The following is a 21,611-nucleotide window of genomic DNA, read 5'->3' on the forward strand; positions in this document are numbered from 1 at the left end:
CTCTAAACTGTTATCATCTTCCTCGATATGTTTAACACGTTCCCCGTACTCGTACTCGTATTCGTTCTCGTGTTGTACATCCGCATGCAAATAGTAAGACGGGTATTGGTATTGCGGATAGCTTTCAGGTTCATCTACGTACTCTTGGTTCAAATCGGGCACCTGAAACCCGTCATTACAATGAACCACGGATGCAACCTCTTCCTCTACTCGTTCAACAACGTGTTCGATTTTACTTTCGGAGACGTATGATTCGTTCGGATATGACTCGTTTGAATAATCACCAAAAATATAATTGAGGCCCCTAGACGACATCGTGATACGAATGGTTTGATCGGATTGTTTAGTTTGTGAATTTTCGTCATACTACATTCATCCCCAAAGCTTGGATATATAACAGATTTCTGGTCCTATAGGAACCATATTGCCCAATGCACTTCGTATGGAATTAATTCGTCCACCAACCAAAATCCTATTGGAAGCGTATTGCCCTATACGCTTCCTATTGGCTCCCTATGGAAATCGTATTGCTCTATACGCTTCATATTCGAGTCACTTTACAGCTTTTCAGTTCTGAACTACCTGCATGTCAGAGCATATTTGTTCATCGTATCAATATGAAGCGTATTGCCCTATACGCTTCCTATTGATTTAATTGGTCCACCAACCAAAATCCTATAGGAAGTTATTGCTGAATACACTTCCTGGTAACTGTAAAGGAATCGTATTGGCCAATACGTCTCCTGTTGAACTCAGTTTTCAAAAGTTGTCAGTACTTTTCAGGTCTGAACTCTCTGCACTTCCTGCATGGCAGAGAGCAGCAAGTTTCACAAGCGAATAGGAAGCGTATTGGCATATACGGTTCCTATTGGTTTAGCATTTATTGCTTTTAAACCTATAGGAAGCCTATTGTGCTATACACTTCGTATTGAGGGATGTACACTAATTTTTGGGGGGTGTCTAGATACCATGACCCTTCTTTTTTCTTATTAATTAAATAATTTTTTTAATATCTCTATCATTACCTTTTTCTTTCCTCCACTCACAACCACTTTCAAAAAATATTAAAAAAATTAATAGGGGTGAACAGTGTACAAATAACACTTACAACCACTCACAACAATTCTTTATAATACAAATAATACACTCACACAAAAATACAAAAATATAAAGGAACTATTGTGAATGCTCCCAGCATGCAACGATAAGTCTCATATTTTCCACGCAAAGACCAAAATTTCTAAAGTGATAATAAGTGATAGATTAGTAATCAACATTATTTTACTATTTATAATCACATGAACTTTGTATACATAGATAATGTTTAAAAATGTCTTATATTGATCATGTCTAAGTCTTGAAGTAGCTTCTTCTGAAATAGGAGATGATCCCCTCGATCCTATTTGATTACGTATTTCAAAATTCCTTCCATGAGTATAAGTATAAGATGTAAGAACAAGAGAGATCAAGGAAGAAAGGGTCTCCAGTGGAGGAGAACTAACCTGATCCTTTAAGAAGGGGAAACTTCGTTTTTATAACAAGATTCTTGAGCCATAACTCTAATGGGATGGCCTAAGAATGGGCTAATAAGAATTAGACTCACTCGAACCAACTAAAGTACAAAACGTGTTGAGAAAGACAAAATGGGCTCAGGCCCAGTCATCATTCCAGACAGGGACACTCGTCGTCGAGTCATCCCTAGTGCAGGCTCATTCATTTATGGATGGGCCTAGGACTTATTCTGGTCCTTGAAAATCTAGGCGGGTCGTTTTACGTCTTTTAACTGTCACCCTTATCTGTCTGAAAAAATATAGTCTAGGTCTCGTTGTATCAAACTTGTCTGTTTTCTTGTCCTTACGGGTAACCTTGCATTTAGCATTATAAATAGCAAGGTGATACCTCAAGTAGAGTAGCACAATACCTTACTTTTACGACATCGTTATTTCTTTCTTTTTTAACAATTAGGTCAACTAATACGCCGACTTAGTATTAGTCTCTTGCATCGTGTCTAACATTCTAAATTCATCTAGTATTTCGTCTTGAATCTATGCCTCCTTGAAGACACTTTAACCAATGTACTCATTTAAGAGTACTTTTCTTGGAAGCATCTATACTATTTAGATGATTTTTCCATGTCCTTCTCGACGGCATTTCCATTGAGTACTCGTTCAAGAATAGTTTCTCTAAGAGCATCTACTGGGATGCCTTATCAATCGTATTATACTTTTTAGGCATCCCAGTAGATGCTTTTAAAGAAACTACTCTTGAACGAATAACTCTCTTGTTCTTATAGGTAAATGCAAGGTTACCCCAAGGAGAACAAAATAGACAAGTTTGATACAACGTGACCTAGACTATATTTTTTCCAACAGATAAGGGTGACAGTTAAAAGGCGTAAAGTGACCTGCCTAGATTTTCAAGGATCAGAATAAATCCTAGGCCTATCCATAAATGAATGAGCCTGGACTAAGGATGACTCGACGACGAGTGTTCCTGTCTGGGCTCAGTCCCTTAGAATGATGACTGGGCCTGAGCCCATTTGGACTTTCCCAAGATGTTTAGTTGGTTCAAGCGCGCCTAATTCTTATGAGCTCATTCTTAGGCCAACCCATTAGGGTTATGGCCCAAGAATCTTGTAATGAAGTTTTCCCTCCTAAAAGGATCTGGTTATTTCTCCTTCGTTGGAGACCCTTTCTTCCTTGATCTCTTTTGTTCTTATAGCTTGTACTTGGTTATATTCATGCATACTTTTATCATGGTTGATATGATACTGACTTGAGCGTTAGAGTGTCTTCTGGACAATCCCCCTGGGCCTTCTAATGAGATTTCATGTGGTCGGAGATCAAGACCTGTTAACCCGCAAAAGGAACCATCACCACAACGGTGAGATGAAGAATCTGAGCTAGGTCCGCCGAGTTCAAGGTCGATGACATCAGCAGCGTTGGTCTTGTATTCGACAATATTTATTATTTATTTTGAGAAATGTACTATAATTAATACTTAGTATAACATGTGACCTTGTCAATGATCTTGATGGGTTAAGTCTAAAGGTAGACAAAAGATCGATTTAAATTTAAGATTAAAGAGCCATTAAAAAAACTAAGATTACAGACATCTGATTTTTCACAATTTTGATTGATAGGAATTCGTTGGCCCACAAACAACCGTTGAAACCAACAATTTATTGTTACACATACATTTTCTTGTGCTACTATCACTCAAATACATGTGAGTCACATGACAACAGACAACAATACCACTTGCCCTACGGTGAGGGCCGATAGGTTGTTTAACACACTCGGCTAAACCATCTCAAGCTTGCTGGAGTCAGAAGTATTTATCAAGGCGCACATGCCGTGTCAATAACCCTAACTTGTCTTGATATCTGGTGACACATACAAACGAATAATCAATTTAGATTTTAGCATATATCAAGAGAATAAAGTCATTAATTAATTGAACAAATAAATTAATAATCAATGTTTGATTTATAACTGTTATAAAGAAAAATACCTGTAAATAAGCTTCAAGTTTCTTTCTAAGAGTTGTATACTCTTTCTTGACATTCTGGAAGGACCTCTTGCATCTACAATATATATTTATATCATGTTTATTGTATTAGTAGTAAATATAGAATTTTATTAGATTAAAAAAAAGGCAAAATGGTAAGTATGGCACCCTTCAACATTTTTGGCATTGCAATAGTTTTTGAAGTGGGTGCACTCAGTTTTGACCTTCTTAGCTCCAATGCTAGTGCTTCTACTTTGGAATTGATGCATTAAGTTATCTAGCTTAGTGAAATCCAAAGGCCTTTTCCCCCTAAAATCATAAGTTAGTTGGTTTAGTTGATCACAAATCAAAATGTATTTTAAATTTTAAACAAAGATAAAAAATCAAGTTTGCGTACAATGCTTGATCGAGACTAAAGAGAAAACGAGCAGAATCACGATAAAACAACGTGACAACTTCCTCTACGAAATTGGGATTATAATTGTCTTGCAACTCCTCCAATTGTATGAATTGTTCATCTAAATATCCCTGTAAATATTTAAAAGTTTAATAATTCTACATGTAATTACATTTTTAATGCTAAATATTGAACTAAAGTGAATAGCATGAAAGTAATTACATTTTTAATGCCAAATATAGGACTCATGTTAGCTAATAAAGTACCCAGATGGAAACATCCAAATCGTAATTACACTTTTGTACAAAACTATTTCGTCCACATCTAAAACGTAAAAAAAAAAACACTTTTAACTTATTCTCACTCTTTCGTCAAAAAAAAAAAAAAAAAAAAAAAAAAAAAAAAAAAAACACTTTTAACTATTCTTAGTCATATTTAAATATAATTTATTAAAGTAGCGTAAAACCCTTTTTGGAAATTTAAAAGTGGCTTAGTGAGGGTTTTGGGTATACAGGGCGGGGTGTTTTGCGGGGAAGGCAAGAGGTGACCGTTCACCGTACGGTAACATCATCGCCAACCCTAGTTGTAAGGCGGTAAACCTAAATAAGCGAGGATGATTAACCGCATGAAAAACTCCAAATTTTAACCGTTGGGACATGTGTAACGGCTATAATGTTGTTTGAATTATTAAAAAAAAAAAGTTATACATTTTATTATTTAAACACCACCATTCACAAACCATTTCTCACAAATCAAACCATTCACAACCCAAACATAAACCAAAGACACAATCGATAAAAAAAAAGTTGATGCCACCAAAAAAGGTTCTACACGTCGAGGATCGAGTTCGAATCCTAGGAGACACGTCTGGCATACGAGGCGAGACGGTTCGAACGGTCTGAGTGCACCGATTCAATCCCCACTCGGGTATACACCAATAACCACACCCTCGGCCTCAACTTTTTTTTTTCTCCCAAGCTTCACAATCGCCTTTTTATACCACCCAATTAACCGCAACCAAATTTTCCACCACAAGTATTTTTACACCCACACGGTCCAACAATGATCGCACCCGGTCGGTTAGAATATTCCATGGAAGCGCAAACCTCATCGTTGCATATAGGGAAATCCTAACTTGGTTTATTAAGATTATTATTATGGAGACTTTTGGCATTGAACAAATTCAGGTGACAAGCTTCTGGTATCGAATTAGATGTTGGGGGTAATAAAAGGCTTCTGAAATTGCATCAAAATCCTTTGGGGAGGCTTCTAGTAATACACCAAGATCCTATTGGGGGGTGGGGGGGTTAAAAGTTAAGATAATAAATTAATGGAGGAATACGACAATTTGGTGGAATAGAAGACGGAATGGGACCTATTCGCTTATTCTGTAACTTAATTAATTTGATGACTAAATCGCATAGATAATTTAAAAGATCCCTAAACATGATCCCATTTTTTAAGCTTGAAATGAAAGCACTTACTAATTAAGTTATAAAAAGATAATATAACCAAGATGGTTTTAAGCCAACTTGTTGTGGCATATCGTTTACTAGTCTCAAGGCTAGGGGAGGTTCATTATGTTTAAGTGGAAAGAAACATTTCTCGACCAGTCTATCGATATTTTGTGACAAGATTGAGGAAAGTTGGTGATCGGACCAAAGAAGCCACATTTAATTTAATTAAAAGATAAAATAGAAAGCTTAAACATTTTCCTCATTTTATAAAATAAACTATATTAATTAAGAAAGATTTACCCAAGAGTCCTTTAATACTATTTTAGTCTACTAATCTAACTATAAATACGAATAGTCACAGTAGTAAACAGTTGAGTAGGGGAAGCATATTTCTTGGAAGATGCTTGGTTCTTATATAAAGTTATATTATACGCGATGGGTTCTCAGCCCACTGTGTGTGTTTAGTTTAAATAAAAGTTTTTTTTTATTAATTTAAACTCGATAATCGTGTTCCTAAGTTATTAAGTTAACGCACTTAAGTGTGCTCAATATTATTAAAATAATATATATAATCCACATGACATCAGCATGGGAGGTGGTTAGAAAACATGAAAATTGGGTCCAGTACCATTGTTGGTGAAGAAAGTAGTAGTTCGAGCAAAAAAAGAAAGTCATCAGATTTGGGCAACTACCACACGGGTACACCTAAAACTGAATTCACTAGTTCCATACCCGACATAAGCGAAGACCCCTCACCAAGAAGAACACAAAGGAAAGATAAGATAGTCACCACAACATCTGAAAGCTCAATTGGGTTGGCCGAGAAGTTCGAAGAGTACATTATTAGGAAAGAAGCAAAAGCGTTGGAGTTGGTGAAAATAAGAACGAAACGAGAGGAAGACACTATAGCGTTAGTTGCGGAACAACGCGAGGCGGTGAGCCAACTTATGTATAATTGGGATACAGATACGTATACTCGGCCACACGACAATGTTCCATCAGAGATGTTGCCATTTGCTCTAGCCTGAAAACGCAAGATTTCAAAAAAATATAATTGGCCATGTAATTTCTATTTTTTTTGTTATATTTTATGTTTTTATTTTCCTAGTTTTAAATTAATGTAATGTCTTTTTCTAATTTAATGTAATTTTAATTAGTTTAAAATATGTTCTAATTAATATGCATAATTTTTATAAATAAAAAAATGAAATGGACTACTCCAACGGGTGGAACACCCCTTATGTTTGAGTGCAAAACGGGGAGTGAAAAAGGAAGTTGACATGGTAGAGTATGATTGGCTGAGATGGAGAGGAGACTACTCCACCCAAGAGGAGCGCTCCTTACTAGGGCTGTAAACGAACCGAACGAGGCCTTGTTTGTGTTCGTTCGTTAAGGATATAATGTGTTCATGAACTGTTCATGATCACTTACCGAACGAGATTTTATGTTCGTGTTCGTTCATTAAGTAAAGGAACGTGTTCACGAACATAAACGAACAAAGATGAAATCGTCGAAGACGACGGTGGCCAGAGGTGGATGGTGAGAGAGAGTGACGCAAGACCTTGAAGCCCTAATCGTTGAATGAAGGTCGATAATGTTTTTCGGTGCTAATAATGAGAAGGAAAAATAGAACACTGCATAAATAAGGTGGAGACAAAGTTTCGAATTTTATTTGTTTGGACATGGAGATAAATAAGAATTAATAAATATAAAAAGTTTAGATAAAATAAATAAATGCTAAAATTAATCTTTAATGAACAACATAAACAAACCAACATGAACGAATGTTCATGAACACATTACCAAATGTTTAGGAGTGCAATTTAACGAACTGGACGTCTGTTCGTGTTCGTTCATTTAACTAACCGAATGGAATTTCTTGTTCATGTTCATTCATTAATCAAACGAACGAACGTAAACGAACTTCCCGCCGAATGATTCACAAACTGTTGCTGAACGTTCGATTCGTTTACAGCCTACCCCTTACACCCTTATTTTTTTAACGACCAATAGAATCAATCCCGAGCACTCTAGGGGCACCCACTGGACCAAACGAAGTACTCTGAGAGTAACCCGAGTCCACCACCAATTCCGGGGGGAAACCCGATAACCCACCCGCCCGTAGGCACGACAGTGAAATTACTGGTAAAACTGGTTTGGCTCAAGGATCGAACCCAGGTTTCCTTGGTCTCCTATCATTGTCCATCAATGTCTCACTCTGCATCAAGTAGAAGTTAAACCTGCATCTCCCACCACCATTTGATTTAGAGATCATTGGGTTATTATCTTGTGTTTTCTCGATGAAAAATGTTGCTTCTTCTTTTCTTTTGAATTCTCATTTAAGATATAAAATTTAGTTATCCTTAATAAGTTGTAATACTTAGTAGGGTGAGAGTTGGCTACAAAGTCTACTTTTTCTAAAAAGTGTAGGAAGTGTTCTAAGAGTGACATGTGGCATCTAGGATTTTTGTACTAAAGGTATAAAGGTAATTCGTAATTAATTTTATTTTTGGAATATATATCTATTAAACAACAAATGTTATTTTTATGGAAACTATATATCTATTAACTATTCAAAATCGGTAGTCATATCCTTCATATCCACAATTGTTTCATCTAAAGTTCGAAACGTAAAAAACATTAATTATTTCTTGATATTGTGTTTTATCAGTTTCTTGTTCTTCACACTGTGTTATATCAGTTTTCATAAGAAAACATAAAATCTATCATCCGAAGTTTGAAACGTAAAACAAATTAACTATTTCTTGACGTTGTGTTTTATCAATTTATGGTTGCTTCATATTGTGTTATATATTTTTTTTCACAATTAAACACACACTCTTACATATTTCGTAACATTAAACACATTCATTATTTCTTAACGTTGTGTTTTATTAGTTTTTGGTTTCTTCACATTGTGTTTTATCAGTTTTCATAATTAAACACACCTCTCACACATAAAACACACCAATGTTTGAAATACACAATATAAAACACACTAGGGTCTGATTTCACGACGAACAACTTGAACGAAGAAATGAATCATGAATCTTGTCTTTTAGTATAGAAGAGAGAGAGAGAGAGAGAGAGAGTTTCCAAGATTTAAGGAGTGGGTTTATGGAATGACACTTGCCTTTTTTAAAATACGGCAAATGATTTTTTTGCCCACAATCAATTAAATCAATCCTTATTTAAAACAATAATATTAGTAAAATGCCATCAAGATGATCTCAACCATTAAAAATACCATCCAATTGTCCAAAACACTTCCTACACTTTGTAGAAAAAACACACTTTGTAGAGTAACTCTACCCATACTTAGTATATGTCTAAATATACAACACTTTTAGTAATTTTTTTTTTGTTTTATCGAAAACTGAGTAATATCTTTCGTAAAGTATGTGTTTGTCTTGTAATAAATAATAATCAATTATGTTTAACACAACATACTTCTTGATAAAACTAAACTGGATAAAACGGAATATTTGAATTTAAATTAGATATTAAATTTTTTTTATTCAATTTTCCACCAAAAAACTTGCCAAATTACATCAAAATAGAAGGTAGACGGGCAACAAGCTGCGCCGCCACCTCTTTCTGAATTGCAAACCCTAACAAGTTATTAGATAAAAAAAACAAAATAACATTATAAATGTAATAAAAAAAAACATTTTTCAATAAATTGTGTGGAGAGATCCATGGTTATAAGCCCGTTACACAACTTTTAATAACAAAAAAAGTTATATTAGTTTCAAAAGTTACTTATAAAGTCTTTCAAAAAAAGTTTATCAGTACTTTATAAAAAAATGTACGATTCATCTAAGTATGTTTGGTTATAACAAACAAAATTAAAACCAACCTGTTCGAAAAGAGATTTCCGAATGTTAGCGATTTGCCTATGCATTTGATTTCTCTCCATCGAAGAGCGAGGGAGCTATCGAGTTTATACTCGCTTACGAAGTGAAATGAAGTGATGCTAAATATGAAATGGGAAAATGTGGTTTTATAGGCCGATGAATAAAGAGACATTTTGGCATAAAATCAATAATATTGTATTTTGTATACCAAGCAACAAAAGTTGCTTATCAAATTCTACTGCTTTTTGCATATAAAATGAAATGTGGATTCGATTCTAATACGTAGCGAAAAGTTGAAAAGAAGGCTAACTCCATTTCCAAAATCTAATTAAATTTAAGAATAATGAATACTTAATTTCAATATCTAATTAAATTTAAGAATAATGAATACTTAATTTCAATTAGGTGTTATATAGCCAAATAGTGCCGGCCTTTTGGGTAAGTGAAATAAAGATGTTGCTTTGGGCCACCAATTCTAAATGGCCACACTTTTAAGAAAAAAATTAAATGAAAATGTAATTCAGATTGTATGATATGTATTGCAGCTTCTTGCTGCTCTTGTTTTAATTTAATTTTTGATTGACCATTCAAAGTATATATATAATCAAGTTGCATATATTTATACGAACGCCATGTTTATCGTTCTTGAACACTTTGATGTTATTTCGGTAGATTTTGCACAAATTGTTCCGCTCAAAACACCTGAAATTTGTAGTGTTGAGGACAATAAAATTTGAGAAGGCCCTATTTTTTTTGAGTTTGCTTTAGTTGTCCCTGTAGCCAATGATCTCTAGATCAAGTGGTGGAAGACTTGTATTTCTCTTGAGAGATGCAGGTTCAACTCCCACTTGGTGCAGAGTGAGGCACTTGTGAGCAATGATAGGAGACCCAGGGAAACCTGGGTTCAATCCTTGAGCTAGACGGGTTTTACAGGCAGGTGGGACGGTGGGTTACTTGGTTTACCCGAAATTGGTGGTGGACTCGGGTTACACTCGGAGTACTCTATTTGCTCCAGTGGATGTCACGAGAGTGCTCGGAATTTATTCTGTTCGCCGTTAAAAAAATAAGTGTAATATAAATAATTGCTGGAATATATACATCTATTCGATTGGAATTCCGTGGTGAATATCTTTTCTTTTTCCCTGAGTAAGCAACCCACGAAAATTGAAAAGGAAATAACGCATCTACACGTGTAGCAAATGATACTAATAGCCAAAAAAATGACAATAGTACATCCAAACATAATGATGCTAAACATGAATAGTGAGGAAAAATAAGCTAGAATAGTCTCAACTCCAAATTCTTTTTGGAGTTATCTAGCCATAAGTAATTGACGAGAACGTCTCAATGCGTCGGATCATGTAGCAAATGTTATAGGCGGTTTGTCTCAAGTGTCGGACCTGAATTCCATCATATGAAGCTTTTATAATAATGACTTTCAAGAAATTTCTCCAATTTTAGTAACTCTTGTTATTCCGTTTCATTTGTTAAAATTGTGTAAATCATTGATTACATTAACTTGTTCATTTACTTTCTTATTGATAATCAACTGCCATTTTTATATTTCCAGATTTAGCAAAACTTGCCAAATTTAGGATTTCCTTATAAAAAGTTAATGCATTTGTGTAAATATTCAATAATAAATCAATCTGTCCTATTGTTTGATACAAACTTAATCATGTATTTTAAAAAAAGTATCTTAAAACTAAAATATAAGCTTATTGTCAACATATTTTAAATAATACCTTGTGTGTTTGGTTGATGAGATGATAAGAAGTAATGTGACATTAGAGCTATATTGTATCGCAGTTATAATGTGGAATTGTGATTTGTGGATGACAACTATGCTTTGCGAAAGATAAAAACTCGATCGCACATTTTAGAAGGATACATCTCAGTTATAGTGTCTTTAATACCAAATGTTTAAAATCGATATAAATCAAGAAAACATAACACAAAAAACCGTAATAACAGTTTTTAGATTTACTTTCATATGAGGTGTAAATATGATGAAAAGTGGTAATATTGTCTTCAATTAAGAAACAATGTTTAACGTAATGCCCATTTGGTATCGAAGCTAAAAAAAAGTGGTGCCCATTTGATATAGAAGCTAAAGAAAGTGGTGATTAATGATTTGAAAGGGAAAAGTGATGCTAATGTGAGTGGCATTTGACAATTTACCATTACACTACAAGGAACAAGAGAATTGACATAAAAAGTGTGACCAACAAATGATAGTTCATCACAAGTCAGCGCTATCATTCCTTTCACCAAATTATATCATGATAGGACCCTCGATTCCCACTCTTCTTTCTTATATTATTTTCCTTTTAGATATTAATTATACCCAATGTTGTAAAAGGCGTTAGGCGCTAGTCGGGCGGTGAGGTACTGCCTAGGGATTAATTGGGATTAATAGGGATTAATCGGGATTAATCGCATTGGACTTTTTAAGTATAATTTTACAAATTTTTATATATATATAGATAACCTTATACTTTTTATTAATAAATTTACAAGTTTAGGAGATAACTTTATACTTTTTATTAATAAATTTAGAAGTATAGGAACGATATGTAAACTAGTGAAAGATAGAGGGGGTTAAATGTTAAAATACCTAAACTTAAATGTTAAAATAGGTTTATAAGTAAAATTTGGGCTTTAAACCATGGGCCAGGTTTCAAAAATTGGGTTTTTTGAGTCAAAAAACATGGACCGATTAATCCGATTTTGACCGCCTGGGACCGATTTTTACCGATTTTGACCGCCTAAGACTGATTTTGACCATACCCGACTAATTGGACCGACTAGCTCAAAATTAGTCAGTAACTCACCGCCTAGCGCCTAGGCGCCGATTAATCGACAGCCTAGGCCGATTTCTGCAACATTGATTATACCCTTCACAATTTTTTTTTAAAGTGTACAGTTAAGATGTCGCTAACCAGGTTAGTAGTTAGTATCACAAAGTTAGTATTAAAATCCCTCCTAGAAATTTTACCTTCATTCGGGAGAGCATCCTATTGTTTATTTTTTTTTTTTAATTAAAACGCCATATTTCAAACCCCTTCCACCCTGTTTTTTTTATCACACCCCATACTAATGTGGCTGCCACGTAACGTTTGATGCCCCTCCCACACTATATAGTCTAAGTAAAAGGTTTCAATACGAAATACTTTATATATTAAGGAAGTGCTCAAAAAGCACCAGCTCTTGTGCCGTGTTAATGATGTTGTGACCATGGTCATGTGTCGTAGACTTGATCTTATCAAATTTTAAACATTTAGGTTTTTGAACCGAAAAAATGTTAAGGTAGTGTTTGGTATGTAGGAATGAGAGATGGAATGGAATGGACTATTACGAGGGAATGGAAAAAATATGTTTGGTTGATCAAGGTAATGGAATCACCCATTAGATAAGACAGTCCATTATTCCATTCCCTCACATTCAATTCATCCACCATCCTTGTTTTTTTTTCACACCATTCCCCCTCTCACCCTTCATCATCAACACCGCCACCCACCGCTGCCGCTGTAACACCCTGAAAACGGGTTTGGTAATCAAACCACGTTAATACTAAAGGACGGGTAAAGTACCGATAGTGGTAAAAGTAACCAGGTAAATATTAGGATTTAAATAAATAAACATAATATTAAATAAAAGTTGAACGAAAACTTTTGAGGAAATAAAAGTTTATAAACAGCCCGAGATAACGGGACTTAAAATAAACTGAGTCATACCCGAAAATATAAACCCTTATATTATAAGTTTAATGTCGAATATAAATGAGATGGAAATAACTAGGAATAAATAACCTAGTTAATCACAAGTCTTGTAGTAATGAGGAAACTTGACTAAAACACCCTAAATAAAACTTGGGAAAAAGTTAAGGGGCTAAAGTGGGACAACTGCAAACTAATTTTAATAAAACAAAAATTAAAACACCAAAACACACACTTTGTGTGTGTTCTGGTCGACTTCTTCCACAGGAGCCAAGGAGAACTCCTTGTTCAAATCCTAACAAGTCTAAATCCAAGAAATTGAAAGGCCAAATCAGTCCCAAATCGAAATCCAAGCTTATATTAGTGATCACCTAAGTGAGGGATCACAAGGTATGTCAAATCTCATCTTTTGGTTATGTCTTGAATTTTGGTGAAAACATGAAATCGAAAATTAAGTTTGCATGACCAATGTTTGAATGAAATTGGGGATGAAATCATGTCTATGAGTAAACCCTAGTCAATATCTTGTTAAATTGGTGTTTAAAAATATGAATTTCATGATTATCCGTTTATGTGTTAAATGGGTTTTGTAGAATTATGATGAACCCTAGAATTTTGACTATCAAAATGGTGTTAACTGATTTACATAAGATGAATCTGAGAATAGTATGCATGCTAGACATAATGAAGTCAAAATTTATGTTTATGTTTGGTAGAAATAACTAGTTATGAACTAGTTTGTAAATGTGTAAAAATTATGCCCACAAGGTGTTTGATAAAATGCCTAAGTGAAATTGCGCGTCTAATCGGTTGTATATAGAATTTAACTTGATAGGGTATCCGTAGGAACGCCTAATAACATGATAAAAAGGGTTTCATTTATAGATGAAAACCCGTAGATGTTGTCTAATGAATAATGTGTCTTTGATAATAGATGAGTTTGTCTAAATGAGTTATTGAACGCAAATTTATATTTTTGTATGATTAAGGGTAAATGACTTTTATAAGTCATATCAACCAATGATGAAGTCGAATAGTAGATTCGACATAGAATTCGTAAGATGGAATAGTCGTATATGATAATGACTTATCTAACCGTCTTACTAATTATGGTGATAGTTTGTCGCTTGACAAGCTAGGTGGAGGCTTGGAAAGGAAGCGGGTCAAATGAATCATGTGTGAAGGAAAAGCGTGTTTTGGACGCAAGGTAAGTAAAGCTTACGCCCCTTTTTTATTTACAAAATACTCATTTGCGAATATTGCATATGAACAAGGTGATTTAAGTAATTGAAGTATGATGTTCCGCGCAAAATATTACGGGTCGGAACAAAGGAAAATGGTAAGAAGCCATAAATTATGCAAAAAGGGTAAAACGGTAAATAGTCATGTTTGGGTAATAATGGTAAAATAGAAATCCGGACACGAGTTGATGGTTAGATAAAAAGCTTTGAAAAGACACCATATGGTGTAAATCATAACAGGTCAAATGGTAACGTTAACACCATTTGGCAAGTAACGACTAATAAGTGCTTGTCGAGTATGATGCTCACAGGGTAAAACGACATATGGGATTTCGCATTTGCTATGTATTAGCAAATCATTGAGGCAAGGTATTAAACGGGTCTATACTTTGACCCGAGCCAGGTATGCATAGCTAAGATTATAGTTAAACGACATATGGGATTTCGTAAGATGATGGTATAAAGTTGACCAAAACGCCCTTGATTACTAACCTGGGCAAACGACCTCTAAAGGTTATTTAGAAATGAGTATTAACACCAAGTAAGTCTTTGGTAAATGCATAAGTTAATTTCATAATCCTTTTGGGTCAAACGCCCAAAAATGGACCTTTCTATAAAAGTTGACTAACCGAAGGGTAGACTTCGGAATAGTTAGATTACGATAGTAAATCCAACACAAATGTAGTTGTGGTGGAAGGCAAATAGACATCCTAATGTGGGAATAAGATGCTAAAATAAATGAGCGAGAATCACGCGTAAAAGTGTTTAAATACCTTTAACGGGTTGGTCAAAATAAACATTTAAGTAAAGACGAGTTTAACAATGTATATAAACCCTTGATTTAAACCTAGTATGATAGGCAACATTGAAATTATGAGGTTCATGAGAAATTGGGATCAAAGAAACATGTTTGTTTGATAAATACATGAACGGGTCAAAAAAATTAGTAAAAAGGTAATAAACCGAGGGCTTATAAGTCTCAAATTTTGTTAATGCGGATGTTAAATTTTTACTCCATGAGATGGAGAATTAAATTACGAATGTGTAGGAAAAAGAATCACGCAAATCGGACAAACGGATAAAAAGTTATGAAGGTTTCCGTATTAAAAACGAAAAACAAGCAAAAACCTGCAGGCAGACCGTAAGCTACGGTCCTGGACCGTAGCCTATGGTTCAGAAGTTCTGGTTGAAGTATTAAGGTGAACCGTAAGCTACGGTTTCAAAACCGCAGCCTACGGTTTCAAAACCGCAGCCTACGGTCGATTTTTAAACAAAATTTTGATTTTGGTTATTAGATGGTTTTGAGCTTTCGGGTCTGTTTAGACGGGTTCTAAGGCCTCATATACTAACGTTTGTGATAAATTTGCAATGTAGGTGTCTTTGAACTTAGGATGGATGAAGATCAAGTGACGAACATGAACCGAACACACGTTAAATGAAGCTTCCGCGTTAAATCTTGTTTTGTTTTATAAAAGTGGATTATGTAAACACTTTTAATGATATTTTGGATGTTGAAAACATTTTTAAATACTTATTATGTAGAAGTTTTTGTTAAGTGGCATTTTACATATAAAATGCTTACTTTAATTTTATAGTAATGTTAAAAATTACTATCGGTGTTACAAGTTGGTAATCAGAGCTCAAGGTTAAAGAGTAAAGTGTGTTCGGTTCGAGGCTTGATTGCAAAATACGGTAAGTATATTACCTTAATGGTGTAGCATGATTTAAGTGTTGTGAACAACACACGGGGTTATCGTGTAATACACGTTACCCCAATTAAATCGATACAGGATCAAGATAGATGACGAAATTACGTGCGTTGGCATGTATAGTAGAAAAGCCTCGTATTATAATACGGGCGTTCATTAAAGTTGAAATTACTAACTTTTATAAATATTTTAGTTGAAGGACACTCGCATCCGAAGATTGCGGGAGTTTAACAGATTGCGGATCTGACAAAGGAACGGTCCAAGGTATGACGAGCAGAGTATGCTCAACAAGAACCTAAGCCACGTGACGATCGCAAACAAGGTTAATGGCATGGAAAGCCCGTTAGGGCAAGCATTACCAGGTGCACACTTTTAAATTTAATCGCACAAGTAGTAATATGCAACAAACACGTAAGGAATGATGGTTGCGTGTATATGATAGAACTTGGGAAAAACCTGAATAGGATATCCATTCAGAATGATATTTCCAAGAGAAATTTAATAGAAAAGGTGTTATTCACAATGATGAATAACAAAGAAATAATAGGATTAGTTCATATGGAAACTTGGACGGGGGTAATTATCCAAGTGGAAAACTCTCAATTTAATGCTATTGAGAAAAGTAGCGATCACATTAACGAATATGATTATATAATAGTTCGATAGAAAGGAAAACATTTTATAGGTTCAAATGTAAAACTAGTAAAACTAATGATTGTTGTTTTGCAATTAAATAAAGTTTTACTAAATGAAATCAGAAATATGAAATAAATAGAGGCGTTACTTACATAGGGCGTGATGTGAAAACTATAAAAAGGTCATGTGTGTTATGTGTTAATCGCTTACTCTGGCCAAGTAAGTAGTGGCATATGATACGATGAACTTCTTGTAGTTGACACATTTACGTCCAATGTAGTAAGGACGGGGTGGATGGGACAAACTATAAAGGTACGCAAATGAATCAAATAAGCATGATGTCTGATAGTAGACGTAAACGCAAGCCGGATGATGGAAGCGTATTACGTTAAAAAATGAGCCCGGGGGAAGGGACAAGAAACAAGGTAAATAAAAATACAGACCGACTAATAGGAATGCTAAGGTATAGAGATAAAAGTTTGACTGTCACAAGTGAGAAAATTCACACAGACAAGTCGAATGAATTAAATAAAGAATAAAAGACTTGACTGGATAAAAGCGATGAATTTCCCTAAGACGACCAAATAAATTAAAATGACGTCTAAAACCATATAAGAATGGTTATTAGATGATGACTTCGGTAAAGATACCCGATGGATGGGTAGAATTGTGTGTGAACGTGTAAACGAAGAGACGGGAACGCGGATTGAAAGTCAAAAGACTCGGAATGAGAGTTATGACTAAAAGATGACAAGATTTTTGCAAAACATAAATTTTGATAATTACGTTCAACTACTTCAAAGTTGGACGGGTCGAATAAAGAACGAAGTTTGACACTCTTAAGTGATGAAAGTTCACCCAAAATGAGTCAAACGAGTTAATTAAGGAATAACGCTTGATATAGTAAGGAAAACGCAAACCGGTGAAACCGGAAAGCTAAAAACATTAAGATTAAAGAATCCGGGTAAAGGGGTGTAAAGAAGTATAAGTATGGACCGAGAAACGGTAAGTGTAAGAACAAACCGAAGGGTAAACGACGTAAGGAGTCATAAAGTCGGAAGATTAGTCCAAAAGTAAACGAATGTAGCCTGAGACTACGGCCAATAATTCTGAATATATATAAAGGGGTGCCTTGACACCATATATATATATATATATATATATATATATATATATATATATATGTATGTATGTATATAGTGGAGGGTTCAAATGAGAAGAATTTTTTTGTAAGAAGAAAAAAGAAGTATAAACCAATAAGAATGCTTCATTTTACTTCATTTAATATTTGTATTTAATTTTAATATAAGGGTTATTGGTAAACTTACATAAATCATTAATTTGTATTCTTGCTTTTTAATAACTAGTTAAATTAAATTTGTAACTCCTTTTCAAAATATATACTTTTCCAAATTAAAAAAACAAGGTAATTTAAAGTGTAGAATAAATTACTAGTTGTGTAGGATAAATTACGAGTTGTGTTGGATATATTTCAAGGAGTGTAGGATAAATTTTGACTGTGTAGGATAAAATTCTATAATGTGTAAGGTATATATAGGAAAATTTTGATATGTGTAGGTTTTGTAGATTATATGTAGGATAATTAATAATTAGTTAACTAATTAATTAAAGAGAGAAAAATTAATGACATGAGTTATAAATGAAATAGCATTTTACTAATATGCCCTTTCTTCTTTTTCTTCTCACATTAAATTTCTTCTCAAATGAACCTTCTCCTATATATATATATATGAATAAAGACACGAATAAAAGATGATCTACGGGATCATCATAACCTACGGGATTAAAAGTAGTGTCAAGGTCTACGGGACCAAAAAGACCCTTGGGTCACATATAGAAAGAAACAAACTTTTGGGGACTCACCTTAAAAAGGTAGAGATATAATAAAATAGCCTACGAGGCCAAATGAAGGAACTTACAGGTCGATAATGTAAAGCGTGGGAACTAGTTGTGATTCCCCGCGTAAAATAATAACGAAATGAATAAATCTTGGGTCGTTATCTCCCCGATAAGAGTAATCGACATAAGTTAAAGAGAAAAACGTTAAACTAAAAGTCAGTTTTAGTCAAAAGCAAACGTGTAAACAAATGTAAGTAGTATGAGGTGGTTTACGAAATCGTAAACACACATAATGTCACTCCCCAACCGATGGCAAAAATATCGGGGTGCGAACACTAAGCGTTCAGATTGCTCACGAGGATCCATAACACTAAATAGTTTCAATATAAATTAGATTCATTTCATGCAATTGTCTAAACAAACATCAACCACCGAAACATAGTGTCAAACCAAAACAAACATAATCATTGTTTCAAAGTTTCTAGATTTAGTTACGTCGAGTTTCTAAGTTCCATCCTAGCTTGTTTCACGATTCCTAGCATCCTGTCAGCCTGCAACATGTATTAAAATAAAGTCAGTACAAAGCGTACCGGCGAGTATACAAGTTTGAGTAATAGTATAATAGATTAAAAGACTCATATCCGTGTGTAAATGATAAAAATAGTTTCAGCCATGCTAGTGTTCGCAGTCCAACAAGTGATAGCCCAAGTATCCCGATGCTTTGTTGTTTTCCCAAGTCTTAAGGAAAACTAGAATCCTCCTAACAATACCCCCGAGAATAATGGGGAGGTGCATCTCCTATAGCGCTACTATTGTAAAGGCAGAACTACACACCCTGGATTAAACGTCCACATAGCACATAGAATACAAGAATCACAAGTTTCACATACACATAGGATAGAGTTTAGTTTCCAAAAGTCTCAAGCATCATAGTTTAATAGAATACATGTTGCATCCCAAAATTTAAAGCAAAAAGTGATCGAGTATACTCACAGTGATTGCTTAACAGATTAACTGTTATTGGATCAAAGGGATCTCTTTTAGGTTTAGCCTGCTTAGATTACAACAGATAAGTGTCGGACAAAACAACGAGATTGCACAAGTGTCAGATCAGTCACTGGATCAGATGGCTGTTCGATCGGGTGGCTATCCGATCGGATCGCCAATCGATTGAGGTGACTTAGGTGTGTTTGGAACGGATTGCCATCCGATCGGATGGTCATCCCTACGGATGGCCATTCGATCGAATGGTCATTCGATCCATGTGTTGAGATTCTCAAAATGTCAAGTTAAGTTTCAACTTAGGTTACCTTGTTCGGATGGCTATCCGATCGGGTTGCCATTCAATCCAAAGTTCTAAGGTTGTCAAAGATTCAAGGTCTCAAAAGATTCTAAGTGTTGAAAGGTTTCAAAACACATTGTTACCTCGATCGGATAGCAGTTCGATAAGAATGCTATCCGATCGGATTGCCATTCGACGATCAAGATTCAAGTTTCTAAAATGTTTAAGGTTACGAGGCAAGTTTCACCTGATCGGATGGCAGTTCGATCGGATGACTATCCGATCGGATTGCCACTTGATCGAGTTGTCCTTGTTCCGTTTACAACCTTGTAAAGTTTCTAAGTTTCTGTTTAAACGGCGACGAGATGGTACGTATTGAGGCAACGGTAAACACATTAGTGTACAGCCAATCTAATCGGATGGGAATCACCCCAATCCTCTCAGTCGTCTGTCCTTGACGGTATTTATGTCAGAATCCGTACTCCGGTCATCTTCTCCGGCAACAATCCATTTCCAAACCAACTCCAGACTAATCATCAAGTCTATAGCCCGTTTAGATCCAGATTCCACCGTTTTTAAGTAAAAGTTTAAGAAGAGAAGAAGATAAACATAAGTTTTGGCTGAAAAGTCTAGATTTAGTCAAGATTTAGTGTAATACACACGAAGTTCCTTAGATCTGAGCTAGATCTTGTCTAGAATGACATCACACAACAGTTTGGTACAAACCGCCATGATGACATCACCTTCAAGAGCTCAAATCTTAAGGATTTCACGGTGAAAAGTGAGATTTCATGGGAGAATCATGTAGAGAATAACGTGTAGATCAAAGTTGTACAAGAATCTAGTGTAAAACGTACCAAAATCACCAAGAAATGAAGAAAAGGTAGGAGTGCATGCGTCTTGGTCGAGTGAGGCTGTCACATCAGTGAGAATGATGTGACAGGCCTATTTATAGTGTGAGAGAGAGGGAGTGAGGCGGTGTGCACTGATCAGATGGCAGCTCGGTCGAATGGCCATCCGACCAGTTGGTCATCCGATCAGATGGCTATCTGATCGGATGGTCATCCAATCGGATTGCCACTCGGCCAATCCCATCCTTTCCGCGTTCCCGTCATTGATTCGATTTGCGAGTTAGATTAAGCATTGCGTATTATTGGGCAACTGTATAACTAGATTATAGCATTAACAGAAAAGTTTCCATAGTTTCCATAGTTTCCGCTAGTGACATGACTCCAGTCCCTCATTCAACCAAGTCTCAAGTTTTACGAGCCTCAAGAGTCAAGAACCAAAGTATCAAGTATCAAGAATCATAGTTTCCAAGTATCAAGAATCATAGTCTCATAGCATAATAGACTCACAAAGTTTCAAGCATCAAAAGTGTCAAGTTTCATATAGTACAGGGGCTAAAAGTGACAATTAGCCAAAAGTCTAAGGACGCAGGCGTTACAGTCTCCCCTCCTTTAGGTGATTTCGCCCCGAAATCTAAGAAGAAGACTGCTCGAAGAGTTGCGGATACTTGGTCTTCATTTCACTTTTCAGCTCCCAAGTGAATTCGGCGCCACACTTTCCTTCCCATCGAACCTTGACTATGGAAATTTTGCTGCGCCTCAGTCGCTTGACGCCCTGATCCATGATTTCGACCGGTTTCTCCACAAAGTGTACAGCTTCATTTATTTGCAAGTCTTCAAGGGGAACCTACAGTTCCTCGTCCGCTAGGCATTTACGTAGGTTAGATACGTGGAACACTGGATGCACGTTGTTTAGTTCTTGTGGCAGGTTGAGTCTGTACGCCACCTTGCCAATCCTTTCGAGTATCTTGAAAGGACCCACATAGCGAGGGGCGAGCTTTCCCTTCTTGCCAAAACGAACTACTCCCTTCTAGGGAGATACCTTGAGAAGAACTCGGTCACCAACATCAAATTCCAGAGGCCTGCGCCTATTAT

At 35.3% G+C, this 21,611-nt stretch overlaps 1 protein-coding gene and 1 long non-coding RNA gene across 2 annotated transcripts; one reads left to right on the top strand and one right to left on the bottom strand.

Moving 5' to 3' along the window:
- Positions 1 to 3,289: 3,289 nt before the first annotated feature.
- LOC110905991 (histidine-containing phosphotransfer protein 4-like) lies at positions 3,290 to 9,283 on the bottom strand. The gene is made up of 5 exons (XM_022151361.2): positions 9,224 to 9,283; positions 3,908 to 4,038; positions 3,679 to 3,819; positions 3,514 to 3,586; positions 3,290 to 3,385 (listed from the first exon to the last, which is right to left on the bottom strand). Exons 1-5 carry the CDS (start codon positions 9,281 to 9,283, stop codon positions 3,341 to 3,343), a joined length of 450 nt encoding a protein of 149 aa, XP_022007053.1. The 3' UTR covers positions 3,290 to 3,340.
- A 3,912-nt stretch (positions 9,284 to 13,195) lies between these two features.
- LOC110905990 lies at positions 13,196 to 15,736 on the top strand. The gene is made up of 3 exons (XR_002573569.2): positions 13,196 to 13,330; positions 14,060 to 14,147; positions 15,556 to 15,736. It is a non-coding gene; the product is annotated as an uncharacterized LOC110905990 (long non-coding RNA).
- Positions 15,737 to 21,611: the final 5,875 nt, after the last annotated feature.

The sequence above is a fragment of the Helianthus annuus genome, chromosome 16, assembly GCF_002127325.2.
Source record: "Helianthus annuus cultivar XRQ/B chromosome 16, HanXRQr2.0-SUNRISE, whole genome shotgun sequence".
Lineage (NCBI taxonomy): Eukaryota > Viridiplantae > Streptophyta > Magnoliopsida > Asterales > Asteraceae > Helianthus > Helianthus annuus.